General features: G+C 35.7%; 1 protein-coding gene across 1 annotated transcript in view; it reads left to right on the top strand.

Annotated features, from left to right (window-relative positions):
- The window catches only part of LOC140169519 (uncharacterized), a 60,078-nt gene extending 40,614 nt beyond the window's left edge, over nt 1-19,464 (top strand). The window contains exons 17-30 of the mRNA XM_072192780.1: nt 515-671; nt 2,369-2,386; nt 4,216-4,343; nt 5,068-5,308; nt 5,770-5,845; nt 6,149-6,192; nt 7,368-7,406; nt 8,990-9,117; nt 9,688-9,931; nt 10,727-10,805; nt 12,260-12,303; nt 14,257-14,307; nt 14,506-14,809; nt 16,440-19,464. Of these exons, the coding sequence (XP_072048881.1) occupies nt 515-671; nt 2,369-2,386; nt 4,216-4,343; nt 5,068-5,308; nt 5,770-5,845; nt 6,149-6,192; nt 7,368-7,406; nt 8,990-9,117; nt 9,688-9,931; nt 10,727-10,805; nt 12,260-12,303; nt 14,257-14,307; nt 14,506-14,765 (1,509 nt within the window). The 3' untranslated portion in view covers nt 14,766-14,809; nt 16,440-19,464. The remainder of the gene's footprint in view (nt 1-514; nt 672-2,368; nt 2,387-4,215; nt 4,344-5,067; nt 5,309-5,769; nt 5,846-6,148; nt 6,193-7,367; nt 7,407-8,989; nt 9,118-9,687; nt 9,932-10,726; nt 10,806-12,259; nt 12,304-14,256; nt 14,308-14,505; nt 14,810-16,439) is intronic.
- The last annotated feature ends 309 nt before the right edge of the window (nt 19,465-19,773 follow it).

Genomic DNA, 19,773 nt, shown 5'->3' with positions numbered 1-19,773 from the left:
GTCCAACGATTTCTGCAACATGAAATCCTGTGACGTGCCATGAAATTTTGCACTGTGAAATGTGAACGATAATGGTCATTTTGTTTGTACATTGAATAGTTTGGCAGGGGTGAAAATAGTGATTCCATGACCAAATCACTGGCACTGTTTTGTTTTTTTGTACTTTGAAGAATGCAAAACCTATGCAACTAGTCAAATGGTGGTAAACTCCAGATAGAGGGCGCTTTTCAAAATGACCACCAAAATGCCTAAAAATGGTCAACAAATGCCATATTTGGTGATTTAGATATCATAAGGCTAAAAAATATATCCTACATGACACAGTGGATAATTTCATATTTTGATGTATTTTTTCCTTCTTCTTGTGTTTTATATGTGTGTTTTATGTATAAAAGTTCTGTGCAATCTCTGCGCTATTGGCTGGTTTTCTTTGCACTTTTGGTATTTTTTTCTGCGCAATTTGCTATTTTTTCTATGCAAATCATTTGTTCCTGCTTATTATATATCATTCTAGGCGCGGGATTATGGCTACGTAACCATTCAAACCTTCACTACCAGACAACTTGGTTTGGCTGATGATGGTCTTCAGCTACAATGTTGTCCCACTCATCTGACCCCCAACATTGGATGTGGACAACTGTGTAGCAGTGTCTGCACTCTACGTGTTGAACGTAAGTACAACTTATTGGGCTATTCTTGTTGAAATACATACACCCCCTATGAAAGGCATTTCCTTAATCTCACATATAAGGGGTGAAGATTTTAAATGGAGTCACCCGTTTAGGTAACCCCATTTGAAATCCACACTCCTTGTGTGGAAGATTTTCTTACACATTTGGATTTCAACTGGAATAGCCAATTGGCAACAAATTGTGACCATCCACCGTAAATGGCCCGGAGTGTTTTCATTTTCAATTTTATACAATATGGAACAGGCACATTCTCCTCAAAGTAAAATTCACATTTAATGCTACTACATTTCCCAATTGATATAGAGGTTTTCCATGTTACTCATGTGTGACTTTTAACAAAAGGCGCTGATTCCCCTGGTATTCCTCATTCAAACCAATTCAATGCACAACCTCGGAGTTGCTTGCATGACTTTGGTGAGCTATTTTGAACCAGTCATGGTTGCACATGTAGGTACTTCTTTTGAAAATCCTAAACAAGGTATAGCAGTCGCTGATAGGATATGCAGCTTATAGAACACGGATAACCTCTATTAATTGTTGGCAAAGTAATTAAAATAGTCAAATTGAGAAATCCTGATTTCTTGTTTGGTGGATTGAGAAAGATGAAAGTTCGGTTTTTGTCAGTGTAAATGTGATGTCAATTTGATTTTGACTGTGCCAATGTAGTCCTTTCCCTGGGCTGAATTCTGCAGTATTTCTTAATTAATCTTGATGGCACCAAGCTTGAGAGTGGCATAGCAGTGTCAGAGGTGGACGTTGACTTGCAAGACTGATTGAGCCTAGGACCTCATGCTACCAGAAAATATATCTTGTCCTTCCCAGAATCCTTTGCAACACAATACATCACCCCATTTCATCAAATGACACTTCTATAACTTTGTATATACATGTACAATGTATGTAGGCCTACATGTCCCATTTGTTTGCAAGTTAATTTGAAAATAGAATGGCTAAACATGGGTCGATAGTCATGAAAATAACATAATTTGCAAGCTCTGAATGGACCTTGCTCATGGAAGTACTTTTTGCCACTACTGACCCACGTTGCACTGGATAGCTAATCAGTACATGCAATTGATATGGAAGCAAGGCATTGTGGGAAGTGTATAAGATATCTTTTCTGTCATGCTACCTTGTTTTCCTAAGTTTAACTCTAAAGGTCCGTTCATACTACACTGCAATTTCTTTACGACGTGGTGCGTTGCTACACTGCATCGTACCGCACCGCAAAGCAATGGCGGCATAGTATGAATGAACCTTCAGCCTGCAGAGCCGTATAGTATAGACAAATCCAATTTCACACATTCCTACACCTCAATGGCAGCTATATTTGGGTCCCCGTACGCTCCATCTCACCTAAAATGTGAAATGATGTGGCCTTGAAGGGTATTTTAAACTGCATTCTATCACCCGTGTTACACGTAGACAAAAGAATGATGACAGTTTCAGTTTACAACACAAAAGAATCTAACATCGAATTTTAAGAGGCTTTAATCTACCCAATTGGGCAGTCAGAACACCAGTTTGGTGCTGCGGGGACCCAGTCATGGCCGACCAAATCCTGACCATGACTTGGCTCGTTGGATTCGTTACACATGTTGCCTTATATTCCATTATAAAGTTTTTATTAATTCATTTCTGTTCCTTTTGTTTTTCATTCCATTTCTTTACAACAGCACCACCACCAGATGTAGGTAAGTCATATATATTTTTCCAAACACATACTATCAGTAAACTACCGTATTATCTCGAATAGTCACCCCCCCATAAACTCCCCCACCACTTTTTTCAACCAAGATGTTTAAAAAATGCTGATATTTCCATGCTATCCTGTGTAGTAAGCGTACCAAGTTGCTCACATGGTCGATAATAGCAGCAATAATTGGCGAAAATCTGCATCGCAAACTCGGAAGTGAACCAAAAGTCAGTGTTTCTAGTTCATAGTTTGTCATTTTAGCGTGACTTTTAAGCTTACCTAATGATTTTAACAGGAATTGTTGTGCTAAAAATGACCTCTAATAAACGCCCCGTTTGGAAAATGCAACAGGGGCGTTTATTTGAGGAAATACGGTATTAGGCCAAACAAACAAATTCTATGTCTCAAAGTGCCCGTATGCATTTGTTTTTCTTAGCGCATCCATTTCCATTTTTATTCCCTTTTTCCTTTTCCTTTTTAGTTTTTGGCAGTAAAATCATGAAATTCTGAGAAATATTTTGAAGAACATTTACTTGATCTGATTATAGGTATAAAACAATTGATATTTGTACTTCAATTGTGTAAATGAACCAGAATTTTATGCTCTGTACTTTTGATGACATCTTGAAAATTAAGTTTTAACAAATCTTTAAAACTGAACACACCCATAATATACAAACTTTTAATATGAAGTTTGTTAATTTTTTTCAAACCTGATTTTCTTGAATATTTGTCATGTTTATACATGTCCCAAATTATAGCTAAATGGAATCAGCCAAATTTGTTTTGTTTGGTGGATAACAGAGTAGTTTGGAGTTAATGCGTAGTACAGCTCCATGTTAAATAGCCAATATATATAGCTTGTGATGTTTCTTTCATTTTGCCTCATTTTGGCGTAAAATGGACAGACACCCTTCTTGAACACAATAGGCAATTCCATTTGAATTTCATACACCTGAGAAAGATTCAACCTTTATCTTCTACAGAGTCTCAAATAGAGTTGGTTAATATGATAGTTCCATTTTGAAACCCATACTCCTCCTATGGAGGATATTTCCAGAATCTTTCACAGTGGGATTATGCACTTTAACCCGGTGGTCACTATAGGCCAAATTATCGGCGTCAAAGAACTCATTTCATTGGTTACAAAGAGGGCTGTATCATGTATTGAGCCAATCAGAGATATCATAAGAATAATCAGTACGGCTGAAGGTGATTAAGATTAAAATTGCTGCAAGATCTACAAGCTCTATTTTGATTGGATATTCAACTGATTATATCATGTAATTAACCAATCAGGGGCTTTGTAGCAAAGCCAGCAGTGCCCATGGGGTTAAATGGACTAGCCCAATCATTATTGCCACTGAGAGCGAGTGGGCACAGCGGTTGTTCCCTCGCCTTGCACCACTGCACGATGAGGTCATGGGTTCAAGCCCTGGCACGGCCCAAGGACTCACATGCACTTGATTTTATCTGGATTCCATGCTCGCTCTCGCAGGTTTTCTCCGGGATCTCCAGTTTCCTGAAGATTAGTTGTTTGGTTATCAAAAACACAAAAATTGGTGGATGTTACAGTATAGTGCGGATAGGTTTGCACCAGGTTCAGCTGCAGCCAGCCTTGTTGATGCGATCTGAATGTGATGATTCACCATGGCAGCGAAATTACAGCGCTTTGATCCCTCTGAGATCTGGGAAAAGGCGCTATATAAAACACCAACATTTATTTATTTAAGATTTGATTACAAATGCCAAAACAATTTACTGTACATAACCTAATATTGGTTTCATTTGTAACAATGATTTTGATATATATTTCTGTGGTTACAGGTTGCCGATGGATCCGTGTTGAACTGACACTGGAGAACATTGATGGTAACGCAGCCGTTTGGGATTCAGATTATGCTAATGAACAGTCTGCAGCTTACAGGGCCCTTACTGATGGACTAAGGGATGTGGTGAGTATATGCTTAACCCCATAAGAACTACCTGCCGATGGGACAAAATAAATATTGTGTCCAATTTTGAACCAATCAAGGGGGTATTAATAAGATCATCTGCAAATGCAAGTTTGACCAAAAATAGTTTAAAACCTAGTCATAACTGGCAATTGAAATGAACATTTCAAGTTATCAACTAATCAGAAATGCTGTTATATGACCAGTAGTGTCCAGGGGGTTAATGATTGGCATTTGCTGATGATTTGTCAAGTGGTTTTGCTAGCTGTAGGTAAATTAAATTTTTCTTGGCCAAGCTCGAACATACCTGTTACGTCCAGGTAGCGTATTAAGCATGTACGCAATTTAAGGCGCGTGCGTGCTTTCTTCTGTACCACGCTATGTGCGGGTGTGTTTATCGCGGAGCCACTAGCATTCCGAGTGTTTGTACTTGACCAAGAAATAGTTAATTTACCTGTAGTTGACCAATAAGTCCTAGCTCAGAATGAGCCATGGACAAGCACTTGCAATTGAATCCCAAGTTGCAAACCATATGCAGATTGCTTTTTATAAATCTTTTATGTCAACTGTGGCTTAAAAATTGGAATAATTGTAGCCTATCTACCTCATCCAAAATAACATGCGTCACCAAAGTGTGGTATTTGACCTACAGGTATACCGATGATCCAAATATGGTTTTATCTAACAACTGGGCATGTCTTTCTTTCATTTTACTACCATGCAGTTCCGTCAAGTATTCGATGGACTGCCATATTACAGAAGCGCTGTCTTACCGACCATCCGTGAATCTGGTGATGGACTCGTCCAAGTGGTTGTAGGTCTTGAATTTGATTCGCCATACGGTACTACCACAGATGATGTAAATCAAGGATTGGCTGATGCAACAAATGCTAATGGGTATATTGTTACTGATGGCGGTAATGTGACGCCATACGACATTCTGCCAAACAGCGCCACCGCAGTTTGTAAGTATCGTGATTGCGGAATAATGCAATGTCCTTGATATATAATCCGAGACAAATATACCATAGAGAAGGATAAGAAGCTCCCTATTTGGTATGTCTTAAATAAAATATGTTGTTCATGTGTGCCACACTTGCTATCAAAACTTGTGGATCAATTGAGTCCCACAAATATGATTGATGATAGCACCCATTTAATAGTTATGTGCATTTTGCCTGTATGGTGAACTTTATTTTATTAAGTGGAGGCTGCAGTACTGATGAATGGCATTATTGTATACCTCTAACTTTGTATCTTTTAAATGTAAATATTATTAACAATATAACAAGGCCCCTTAGGAGAGCAGTACCTTGCACTCAAGGGGCTACCCTGTATAATGAAAACTGAGAATATTGAGTAAAGCAGTGTTAAGGTTTTTATTGGCAGAGAGTTTAATATATAATATTATATTTGGTTGTCACAGGTGTATGTCCATCTGGATTCTGTGTCCGTGGTCCTGATTGCAGACCAAGCACTGATGACTTCTCCAGCTCTTGCGAGTAAGTACTTTTAACATACCTGGTGGCGTGCAAGGGGGGGGGGGGACTCGCATGTAAATGCGGCAAGATATTAAGAAAAGGATTTGACTTGCTGGTAGATAAATTCTGGTGGTGGCTTCTCAAGTCTTGTACTTTGTGTATATCTGAATTTAACTTGATCATATTATAAGCTATAATATGTAATACCAACATGGCAAGGGTGTTTAGAAAAAGATTTGGCTTGAAAAATTGCAGTGCAGTTTTTTGCTGATATCTGAAACACCCAAATGGTATTTTACATTTTGCTTTCTTTTTCAATTTCAGGTGCCCACCCACCTATTTACCACCACGCTGTGACGTGTTTCAACGTAAGTAAAATATCAAGTGTTGGCTTTCCACTGTTCCTCGTTCTTCCTCTTCTTCCTACTGTCATGACGATAGGATCCACAACTTCTTCCTAACGCTTTTTGAACTAATTGAAGTAAGAAAAAATACAAATGGAGAAAGGTAAAAAGATTGTGTAGCCTTTTTTTTTTGTACAATATAGACCAATTTATAGCAATTTATAGCATCACACATCATTTCATTTGGCATTATCAAGCACGAATCATGTGGTTTTATTTAAAACAAACTCATATTGACCTTAAAAACAAATAAAATCAGCTGTTTCTTACCATGTGATATTCACATTTCCCAGGCACCAAAATTGCCTGTGGCAATGGCGTCCCAGTAACACAATGAAGGTTGACGACAATTGAGCAGCACTGTGATACATTACAGGGCCTCCCTGGTACAGTCAACATTTTTAAAGCCAAATTTTTATAAGGTCATTTCAAGGTCACCAGGGGTCATCTGAGGTCAAATTAGTAAAAATTGTCGGATGGGCATGAAACTTGGTGGGTACAGTATACATTTAGAACCAGATTTTTGGAAGTTCATTTCAGGGTCACCAGGGGTCATCTGAAGTACAAGTTTACTGACCGCCCAGCCAGGGGGATAGCGTGGTTTGAGAACCGCCTAGTTTTATTTCTTGATGTAAAGTGGAAATAATATGACACATGTAGGCTAATAAGCAAGCCAAGTGTCAATATGAAGATATAGGCCTAATGATATGATGCAAATTACATTGAGAACAGCAATGACAAAATATTTCTTGGTCGTCTGTTATACAAACAACCTCATAAAAATACAAGAAATTGAAGACTTCAATGCTAAAAGCGATATATGCATTTTCAAACTTCATCCGTTAAGGCTACCAATTATCACCTACCCAATTAATGCTAGCTTTTAATTGACACTCTGCTTTTTAAAAAATCCAATATATATTTTTGAAACTATGAAAAAAACAGCACATATTTTCTTATTACCGATGTTATTTATTGTTGTCTAAATCTCAAATCAAGAAAAATGGTTATATGGCATTTTGCATCTGAACCCTGCACTTATTGATGGTAAATAAAATGGTTATGATACTAAAATTATACATTAATTTTTCTTATGTGGTTTCATATTTTTTATGTTGTGTTTATTTGTTGATTTGCAGCACCCGTCGGTCCAACTCAAGGACCACCAACTGGAACAGGTATGTTTCTGCTTAATGTGTTACTAAACACAGCCATATTAAAAAGTAGCCACTAGTTCCATTCCCATTTAATCAGTCTGATGAATTTATGGCAAAATAATTTATATAATAATTTTCTATACACTTTCCTTCGAAGGTTGATACCAATTTTGATATCCAAAGTTTACATACGTGTGAGCATAGGAACCGTTGTTTGAAAATTCATGCAATTTTTAAAATGACAAATTACAAATTGACCATGCAAAAGCCAATGCATGGTATCAGTTTATGGCCCAAAGCAACCCGTACATGAATCATTGTACACTTGCCTGCATACAGTTAAAAGAGCAGCGTATTTGATTTGCATTTTGATATGCATGGGTAAACCTTTAATTACAATGAAATTAGAACTCTCAGATGCGTGTAGATGTGTAGAGTAATCTGCCGGCCTATTCAGGCGATATAATTCTTGGCACTCACTAACTCTGCCATGTGATACAACATACTCCCTATGTCATTTTTAAAATTGCAGGAATTTCCAAACAACGGTTCCTATGCTCACGATGATTAAACTTTTGATATCAAATTTGGTATCAACCTTCGAAGGAAATTGTATAAAAAATTATTATATGAATTATTTTGCCATGAACTCATCAGACTCTGATTAAATGGGGATGAAACTAGTGGCAGCTTTTCTTTCAATTTAGCTGTGTTTATAATAAACTTGCCTATAACATAACCTGACAATTTTGGTGCTACTTTACTACCCAAATGTTGGGGGGCCTATAACTTGTTGTCAATCAGTGTGGCTGAAAATGTACCTTTTAAAAAAAAATCTTATTTACCCAGTATGTTGGTAGAGTTGTAGTTGTGGATCTACATAAGGGCGTGTTCGGCACAAATCCCCACTCCACCCATGGAGCACACATACCCACCCACCCCATCCCATCCTGGGGAGGCCGGGGGGGGGGGGGAAGAAAGGAAATATCACAACACTCACCAATTTAGATAAATGAGCATATTCAACCAAACTGTTGGTTCTTCTTCTCTCTCCTCCTGCACCCATCCACTCTACTACATACAGGGACCCACAGCCACTTGTCTTTTTTCCATGCCCTGTTCCCGCATATTTTAATGTCAAAAAGAAGACTATTCCATGATATAATGTCCCACAAAAGAAAAAGCCAATTCCACTCCCCTCCCCATCCTAGATCTGGGACTGAGTGGCTAGGTCAGTATGCAATTCTTTGATTACGTACAGATCAGGGCTAGTAGTCCTCAAAATATTCAAAATCCTTAAGATCCGTGCTCACAAAATAAACTGTTGATTTTTAGGATTATTGAAAATGATGTTTGTCCAAAAGAATTGAAATTGTTTACATATGATTTGGGTATGTTGAGTACTACTGCCTGTCTTACAGAGCCCCTGATTGGTTAATATAATCATCTGAGTAAATCAAAAAAGAGCTTTTATCCCCTTCAGCCCTACTGACTAATCTTACCATATCTCTGATTGGCTCAATAAATGATACAACCCTCCTTTTAACCAATCAATAGAGTTCTAAGAAGCTGATTTATCCTTTCCTCTTATTTGTGTACCACAGGTGTGAAGTACGGCCGACTTTCTTTCATTCTGGAAGAAATTGATGATGTACCAGCTGTTTGGGATGATAAATATAATGATCTTACCGACCCAGAGACAGTAGCACTTATCAGTGGTATAGACGGTGTGGTATGTAATGATTTATTGAACACCCTATATGCTGAGCCAACTAAAAAGTTCACAATTGACAACAAACATTTTTTTAAATATTTAAACCAGATTGGATCAACACAATGCCTAAGAGTTGACATTTCCAATTCTGAATAAAAATCAAACAAATTGTCACTCAAATATTGTTCATGTAAAATCTTGAATAAATCATGTGAAAATTTCCAAACGTGATATATATATATATCAAGAAAAAAACTGAAATAACAAGTCTGAACTTTAAATATATGAACATGAACATACCTTGTTGCACTGGTAAATGAGCTATTCAGTTGAAGTCCATACATGTCCTATGGAAGACATGACCTTAATCGTCCACACAGGGGGTGTGAATTTCAAATGGGATTACCTGAATGGGTGACTCCATTTGATATCTACACCCCCTGTGTGGGAGATTATAATGCAATGTCTTGTATGGAGGTGTATATGGTTTTTCAACTGGTATACCATAGTGATAAGTAAACCATTGCCAAAGTTGTGCTCTCTTTCTTTCCCCCAGCAATTATGTCATTGTTTAATTTTCCACTGCAGCTCACCGATATCTTCGGCCCTGCATTCTCCAACTGCTTCCAAAATGTACGCATTGCTGACCTATTCGAAGCCCAAGGGGGCGGCATTGGTGTTGTTGCCGGTGTGGAATTTGTCAGTCGAGAATGTGGCGTGAGTGAGGAGGATATCCGCAGCGAGTTCTTTGCTAATGTTGACAATGATCAGAAGATCGGCGGTTCCATTTATGAATTGGACGAAGATTATTTGCAGGAAACAAATGTAGAAGGTACGTAACACCAGATAGGGCTGTTCCAATTGACATCCATACACCCCCTATGGAAGACTTGACCTTAATCTTCTACACAGGAGTGTGAATTTCAAATGGGGTTACCTGAATGGGTGACTCCATTTGAAATCTATTCTCCTGTGTGGGATTAAGGTAATGCCTTGCATAGGGGGTGTATGGAATTACCTGGAATAGCCCAAAATATCGCCATATTGGATTATCACAAATTTATGGGCAAAAAGCCAACTGCTATGCTTTTCTTTTTTTTCTTCTTTTTTTAGAAAATGAGCTATGCAATATGCGATGTATTTTTTTTACAGTCACAGCACAATGTTTATGTACTACAGAAACATAGTTACACCTCCCCGCACTTATCTAAAGCCCAGTTTCGGAGTAAAACTGCTCCTCTTTTAGAATTCTAACTCTTACAATCATGGCGAAATGTGTACAAAAACAACAACCAAACTGAAAGACTTTATTTTTGGATCGCGATACGATACTGAAAATATATATATTTTTAATTACGGCCAACGCGTAGCGCTATATGTACTATTTTGAAATTCACATAGCAATGTGCACAGGAGTCTGAGACAGACTTTCTTTTTTTTTGGCCTAAAGTTACATAATTCTCCCTGCCAGTTTGAGGCTTTCCTTGCATATGACGAAACCTACGTGCAATGGGCAAATAAGGCGCTTAATAAATCAATTTTGTTGGCACTTAACAAATTCTTATTAAGAATAATATGTGACAACTTCACAGCAAATTCCTAAATATATTTCTTTCTATTTTCACAGAGGTGTGTGGTAATGACTTTAGTTGTTCTAATGGAGGCTATTGTGAGCCTAGTGATACGGTATACTACAGCTCTTGCAGGTATGTAGAATTGTAGAGTGATGGTGACTTATTCTTTGGTTCATTTCAAGTTCGGTAGTGACATCAATGCCGTTTTGCGGTTGCGCTGAAAGGGTGCCGAAAAGGACTCCCCACGACCTTTGATTGGTCAGTAGCGTGTAAAAGGAAGGTTGATTCATCTGGTGGCTTCATTGAGAAAAAATCACAGAAAATGGCAAAAGATTTACAATACTTTTACAAGGCAAAAAGTAACTTTTCTATGCATCATTGACATGTGCTTTCAGGAAAGAAAGTGTCCTGTTACTAAGGCCTATCAACAAATCGTTTCTGAGTTTGATTGACAGATGATGTCAGACACAAACATATTTTTATGTCTGGCTTGGATTATACCACAGCTCATTTGTTTGGTGCTAGTGCATGATGGTACAAGTTTGAACCCCTGCCAAAGAGATAAAACCCAAAGAGAAACTAGCGTTTTGTCTGTAATAAATGGCCCAGGAGCATTGCATTTTTTTTTTTTTTTGGGGGGGGTGATTATTAGATGTGAATTTTCAGTGGAAAAAAACTTTAAAATTGGGTTCAATTTCCTGATGGTGCTCCTTTAGAATGGAGGGATTTAGGACTATACTAATACTACTATACTATAATGGCAGTGCCCATTGAATGTTTGTGGTAAATACAATAAAATTACACCTGTAAGTGCATCATCAAGCAAAAGTCTGATGAAATAAGTGAAATTCTACCATAATTCAGCAATGAAATGGATGGAAGTTTGAGTCATAATAGGATTTGTCATTGAGCAATCGTCACTGATATGACTGATGCAAGTTTTAAGCTTGCTCACACAATATGGCATGGAAATGTTTACATTTTCATCAATTTTTCATTGCAAGATTGGAGGGGGCGTTTATTAGAGGGGAATTACAGACAACACGATGTTTGGAATTGCTGGATGTGTAATGCTATGGTAAATCAACCATATTGGGTTGTCACGTATGGAGACAAAAAGTTGTGTACCTCCGGCTTTTATTGGCAAAAGGTCAATATAGCAAAATAGTCAGGTGGTGCCCTATTTGGCCTCCATTTTAGCGATACACAAACATGGCCAGGGTTCGTCTCAAGTTCCCAACCACTCAAGAGAAATCAGGGGAAAATGAAAACCCATTTTAATATTGATTATTTTTGTCATTTTGGCATATATATGATATATCTTGCATACAACCATTTGGCCATTCCAGTTGAAATCCATACACCCCCTATGGAAGACAGACCTTAATCACCCACACCACACAGTGAGTGTGAATTTTGGGTTACCTGAATGGTTGACTCCATTTGAAATATACACTCTATGTGTGGAATATTAAGGTCATGTCTCCATAGGGGTGTATGGAATTCTGCCTGCCTCCATTTAAGGTAGAGAACACCTTTTTGGGGAAACATGACCTTTAATATGATTCTTTGGTCTTAATTTACAGATGTTTACCTGGGTACAGTGGAAGTAGATGCCAGGATCTTATACGTAAGTGTAATTGGACAGTTAAAGGCCCATTCAGTGATTTGCTCATCCGGGCGATTGTAAAAATCATCAAAATCAGATTTTTTTGTACCTTTTTCATTGTCATAAATATGTAAACATAGCCTGATAGTGGTTCAGCCGAAAGCCATGTATCTAAGACAATAAGGAATTTACATGAACCTGTAATTTAGATGCTGACATTATCTAAATTAGCTACATTTATTCGAATGGGGCTTCAACTTGGTTAATACTGCTGTTTTCTTTGTTTTTTGCCAAATTTTTCACTTCAAAAATACCAAATGACAATTTGAATGACTTAGCCTTCACTTTTAAGCAATTTATACACAATTTAATTTTTTTTACACTTTCGCTGGGATCACTGAATGGGTCTTTAAGTGATGGCATAGTTTGGGGCAGTGGTATGTTAGGGATCATCTGTCAGGCCAAGATAACAAATTTCCTGGCACAAAGCACAGTTTTTAGAGAGACTGGACATAGTCATCCCACTGGGCTGCTTGAAAAGGTACTTTACCAGGACAATTTGTGCACAAAAAGTTGAGATTTGACACTATTTTATTCTATAATAAAGATGAAGTTCGGTGTTAAATGAACCAAAACAAGGATGCATTGGGCAATTTTGGTCGATATTCTGACCCTAGATTGAGCTGCCATATCCTGCCCCTTGCCTTATGTTTTGGTTTGGGGCTCATTTGCAAAGAAATCGAGGACTGTTGAAAGGGTCTTGAAGCCTTGAAGCTGTCAAATTGCCGAAAAAAATAATATGAGTAAGTTTTATTCAGCAAAATACAATTTTACAATAAAATAGTAATGAATGTGGTTGGACACGGTTGTTTGATGGCATGTAGAACTGTATTTATTTTTAAGCAAAGCTGGACACTGAGAGCACTATTTATCGTAAAAGTAGTTTGCATCTTTACAAGGGGTAGACACTTAGGCATAAACATCATAAAAATGAGTACCGTATTGGTCCGAGTATAGTCCCACCCGTTTTTTATGTGCAAATTTTTCACAATTGGGGGTGGGATTATACTCAATTTCAAAAAACAAAAAAACAAAACATTTTTTTTTAAAGTTTTTTTTTTTCCGGTATTGAAGTGTCCCTGGACCTAGACCTAGATGCTAGGATCATTCATGGTTGACCTAAAAAAAAAAAAAAAAAAAACAATTCAAGATATTTTGTATTTTTAATATGAAAATTGATACTTTGTTTTCATGTCATACTCTATTAATGATTTCAAAATGCATTCAAATTCAATGCATTTTGAAATCATTGATAGAGTATGACATGAATACAAATTATCAATTTTCATATTAAAAATACAAAATATCTTTAATTTTTTAATTTTTTTTTTTAAGGTCAACCATGAATGATCCTAACATCTAGGTCTAGGTCCAGGGACACTCCAGAACCGGAAAAAAAAAAAAAAAAAAAAATAACAATTTCTGAAATTTTTTGAAAAATTGGGGGTGGGATTATACTCGAACGTGGGACTATACTCGGACGAATACGGTAATAGCAATCAAATTTTCAAAATACTTTTTATCATGAAATGAATAACTCACATTATTGGGCAAAATTAAATTAAAAATATATGTAAATAGCACCTTCAATTTGCTCACAAATATACAGTTTATAGAATAATAATTGCCACAAAAAGGCAGAAAAATATGAACAATTTGATAAAGAAAAGAAAATTAAAAAAATAGCTAAATATATGTGTATAAATAGTGTGATAGTTGTTGTTATTTTAAAGGTCTAGAATTGAAAATTATATCATGTTTTGCTGGAACCATGAAATCTTTTTACAGTTCCAGAAAGAAGCAAAAAATTTCTCTTGCTCATATCATATCAGATAAAAACAAAAACAAAAAAGACTTGAAGCAGTATGTTTTTCGTTACCATTAATGCTCCTTATTATCGTTTTCTGTTTACAGCGGTACCAGCCACTGATCCGCCAGGGCCACCACCTAAAGATGACCCTAAAGGTAAGTAACCTTATACTTTGGTTTGTGCTTTTTACAGATCTGAAACTTTTCCTCTTTTTAGCTGGTTTCCTCTTTTTATTATTCCTAAAATGTATGCATTATTTGTTATTTTCAGCCCAATTTGAGCATTCTTATTATGATTTTGCACTGTTTTCCTCTTTTTAAAAAGCATTTTCCTCTTTTTTTCTTTTATCACAGGATTATCCACAGAGGCACTAATTGGTATCATCATCGGTGTAGTCTTATTCGCAGCCATCCTTCTAGGCCTGTGTCTACTCTGCTGCTTCCTCTTGGCGGAGACCATGAGCGTGTCGCATTACGATATGTCTACACAGATGATGATGAGCCTGCACCAAGGCGAGGTTACACTACTCCGCCAGAAGGCTATGGTTCATATCCACGTCGTGAGAAGCCTTATGATGATTGGCCATGGAGTAGTGATGGGCGCCCTCCAGTAGCGTATAACACAAATACATTTGGTCCCAACTTTGAGAGCAGAGGGGTAAGCCACCATCATTTGTTAAATTTTAACAACCTGGTGAATGTATTTGGGAAGAAAAGCTGACCATTATGAAAATTTAGACCTTAAAGATATACATCAAGTTTCCAAAAGCCCAGAAGTACTTTTAAAAAATTGGATTTATAAAGTGTACCTAGTTTACTTTGAGGACTGTTAAATATCAGAAATGTTGATTTTAATAATTCATTCAATATCGCAAATTACCAAAAATCTGAATTATTTGATATCAGAAGGACATTCCTCTTATGCAATTTGGTGTGTCTGATGTGCTGTCAGATCCCACAAAAAATAATGTGCAAAGGTGGGTGACTGGGCCCTTAAGGGCTGGGGTATGAACGTTTGGACAGTATTTATTTTGGGACATTCTGAATCTGAAGAATGTCATTCTGATATCAAATAATTTTGGTTTTTGAAATTGCAATTTAATACACATTTTATGGCAAATCATTAAAAATTGATATTTTCGATATTTAACAGTACTCGAAGTAAACTTTATAAATCTGATGATTTATACTTAACGTGTATGTAGGTGGGCTGAAATGCCGACGATCAATTGAAAATTTTGACCTTTCGTATTGAAGATATGGATTTTTTTTTTTTTTTTTTCAAAAAAAATTAGGTCTTTTTGGGAAAAAAATCTATATCTTCAATATGAAAGGTCAAAATTTTCAATTGACCGTCGACTTTTCCTCCTGCTACATACACTTTAAGAATATATCATTAGATTTATATAATTTACTTGAGGACTGTTATATATCAAAAATTTGAAAAATATCAATTTTTTATAATTTGTCATAAAATTTGTATTATATTGTGATTTTCAAAAAATGAAAATTATTTGATATCAGAAAGACATGCTTCGTATTCAGAATGCAATTCGATAGGTCTGAGGTGCTCTCATGTCCCCCCAAAAATACTGTCCAAACGCAATAAACGCTCATTTTGGATCCCTTAAGTACAGTTCTAATAATATAAGCACAGCACTATCTGAGGGAGTCAACAATAAAAAAAAATATTTCTATTTTCTTAAAATTATGAAGATAATGACAAGATGCTATGTTTTTAAAACAAAGTCATCAGGTTTGGTAATAAACAAATTAAGAGAGTTTTTCTTTTGTCAAAACCAATTTCAAGAAAACTTACTAGTTTTTTCTTACTGACAGTTTAGTCAGTGAGCCACTGACTTTATCAAAGCTTGGTGTTGTTGTGATGATCCAACAGCTGATGACAGGCGGGAAGTTATGTCACTACCGGTAATGATGTTAGTCTTGCTAGCAGTCTTCAGAAGTGAATCATACACGTGACTTAGATTGTAATGAACAGAGACGAGGGGGTCTACAATCTAAGTCATGTGTATGATCCCCTTCTGAAGACTGCTAGCAAGACTAACATCGCTACTGGAAGTGACATAACTTCCTGCCAGTCATCAGCTGTTGGATCATCACAACAACACCAAGCTTTGATAAAGTCAGTGGCTCACTGATGAAACTGTCAGCAAGAAAAACTAGTAAGTTTTCTTCAAATTGGTTTTGACAAAAAAAACTCTCAATGCTATGTTACTACTGTCAGACTGTTTTTAATTTGCTTTTTCTTTGTTTTCTTTGATTTGCAGAATGGAAGGCTAGGACCACGCCCAGTTTTGTAACATGCATACAATCCATGTTATTGTATAACTAAATGATGAAATTTGTAAATATTGAGAAATATTTCTTGATGATGAAAAACAAATAGGCCTTTAATTTTAAAGATCATCAACAATTCACCATGGAAATGATGATCCAAAGCACCTAGTTTTTTATTTTTATAAATTGGATAGCTTCTATAACTAAAGGTACTAAGATCTTTCACAAACCATCAGAAAGTGATGTAAAATTAACTATTTTTGATATGAACTTACGGATTATTATTTTTTATTTTTCATTAATTATTGTATTTTTTTTTCTATGTACGAGTTAGGATCATTTAAAGAAGTATTCTCAGTGCATTGAGATATTCTGGTTGAAATACATACTCCCCCTATGGAAGACATGACCTTAATCTTCCACACAGGGAGTGTGGTTATCAAATGGGGTTACCTGAATGGCGACTCCATTTTAAATCTGTCCTCCCAGTGAGGGAGATTAATGTCATGTTTTCCATATGGGGTGTATGGATTTCAACTAGAATAATCCATTATTGCACGTTATTGTAATATTTTTTCAAGACTTGTAATAATTTGTGTACAGTTAGTAGCATATTCCAAAAATAACAATATTTAGAGAAGTGGGTTTATTTTTTACTAAATAATTTCATATTTTGGTTTATTTTGTATAGTAAATGAAATATGTATCCATGTGAATGGGGAAAGAATCATATATAGCAAATGTGTAATTGATAATTTGCATAAATTACAAATTAATGCAAAGAACCATTACTGAATGAGATGATCAAATATTTTGTATAATAAATGAATATTCATTAGCATGAGGAGGACATATTATGAATATGTATAGATCAAACTTGCTATTAATATTGATATATAAAAATAGATCTTGCTACTGAGAAAATAGCAATTGAGTATTTCACAAAAATAATCAAATTCCATCAACTGTTTATATATTATTTGGCCTGTCATGTTAGATTTGAAAACTGCAGAAAATCTGTGTTTTATGTACGAAAGGCCATTTAGAACTGATTATGTTCGGGGACATTTCAAACAATCTGGCATAGTGATCAAATGTATCATGAAACAGTAAAATTTAACTTTAAAATGTTAACAGGGAACAATGTGGAATATTCATTGTTAATGATACTTGATGTAAATATATTATATATATATGTCAGTATAAGAAGTAATAAATCTAGATATCAGGGTATACATACTTGACTATATGTATGGTATAAAATTGTATATTATTTTTTTACATTTACAAGATTATGTATTCAGCGATTGTTCTCTAAATGACATGCTTGATCAGTACTAAAGAAAAAAGAAGATAATTATTAAGAGAAGTTTATATTTTACTGAAATTTTGCGTTGCACTACCATCTTAGAATCGGCAAAGAAAATGCAATGCAATTGGTATCCATAACCCCCCTTTAATGTAAAGCCAAGAATTTTCCGCGTTGGAAATCGCGGAATTCGGAGGTAAAGCGGAAAACGCATTTCTGAGAAAAAAATAAAAAAAATAATCAAAAATGACCTAGAAAAAGGAAAAAATACAATTGAAAAGAAATAAATAAAATACTAAATGAAATGGGTCTTCAAAATTCATCAAAATAAAGTAAAATCCGTCATAAATTTACCGTACAACGCCCCATTGCAGCCATGATACCCAATTACCCATCCCAACTTTGCAACTCGCAATGATCGTCACAAGATTCTTGTGAAATTTTATTATGTCAGAAATGTGCTAAAATTACAAAGCGGAGAAAAGCGGAATTTAGCATTTGTAAAGCAGAAAATTCTTGGCTTTACTTTAATGTTCCACGCAGGGAGTGTGAATTTCTAATGGGGTTACCTGAATGGGTGATTACATTTAAACTCTACACCCCCCTGTAATGGTCATGTCTTCATTAAGGGGTGTATGGATTTCAACTGGAATGGCCTAATGACAAGTTGGCAAGCTGGACGTTTACAACTAATCCATTTAATGTCCATACTCCCCCTGTTGAAAATTTTGGAAATATCTTCTGCAGGGAGGAGTAGGAATTTCAAATGAAATTAGTACATTAATCAACTCAATTTGAAACTCATCCTTCATTTGGGTTGAATTTTTCTCCAAGGTCATATGAAATTAAATGGAGCTGCCTGATGTGTTAATTCCATTTGAAATTCACACTCCCCCTGTGGATGATATTTCTTACATTGTCCACAGGGGTACATGTAGTGTGCATTTTAAATGGAATAGCCCAGTAGTATCTGAAAATGAATTTTAAAGCTCAATATTTAAAGTATTATACCGATATTAATTGGGTTACTTGTGTCTGAAAACTGCAAAACCTATTGTTGTGTATTTAATTACATACAACAGATAGCTCGTGAATTTATGCAATAATCCATTTAACATTAGATTGGAGTCTCCCCATTTATGTTTTGGGAATTCCTCATAACTTTGGTTTTTGTTTATATTCAGTTTCACAATACAACCCAGTTTTGAGAATAAAAACTGATGTAGTTAAAGATGTGGTGACCACTGGGGAAGTTTTACAAGATGAGGATGCAGTTAAAATATATTTAAAGTGTCAAAAGTTACACATTTGTATGATCAACTTATTGGATAGTTTTGGCCAGCTAATTGTTGTTTTATTTGCCTGATTTGTAAAAAAAGTATTCTAATCAGTACTTCAAATGTGCAGTATCCTGTAAATTGTCAAATATTCCAGAAAAAAGAATATTTTTGTATATGAAACTTTACTTTTCACTCATAACCAGTACTACAATATATTTTTTTATAGAATAGCAAATGTATTTTAACTTTGGTGTAGATGTAGAATAAAAATGGAAGTAATGAAATTTTAATTATTTTTTAAAATAATTATATTTTCAGGACAATTTATATGGAATGAAATAGCTATTTTTTAATTATTTTATTTTAATTTCTTAAATGTGTAAGTGCGGAGAAAAGGAATCAATAAATGTTTTCATTAATTCCAAAGGTTGTATGAATTGTCTGTTATGTTTGAATAATAAATAAATAAATAAATCAATTTTTGGATTTATAAAGCGCCTTTCTCCAGATCTTGGAGGACTCAAAGCGCTGTAATTTCGCTGCAATGGTGAATCATCACAATCAGATCGCATCAACTAGGTTGCTGCCGAACGGCGCACACCTATCCGCATTTAGATTGTAACATCCACCAATTATCTGTGCAGCTCCCCAAATTCCATTGGGTGAAGGAAGTTTTTGATAACCAAACAACTAATCACAGATTTTTGCGATACAGGAGGAAACCGGAGATCCCGG

This window comes from Amphiura filiformis, chromosome 14, assembly GCF_039555335.1.
Source record: "Amphiura filiformis chromosome 14, Afil_fr2py, whole genome shotgun sequence".
Lineage (NCBI taxonomy): Eukaryota > Metazoa > Echinodermata > Ophiuroidea > Amphilepidida > Amphiuridae > Amphiura > Amphiura filiformis.
The sequence above is the reverse complement of the archived record's forward strand: the minus strand, read 5'-3'. Positions and strand labels throughout refer to the sequence as shown.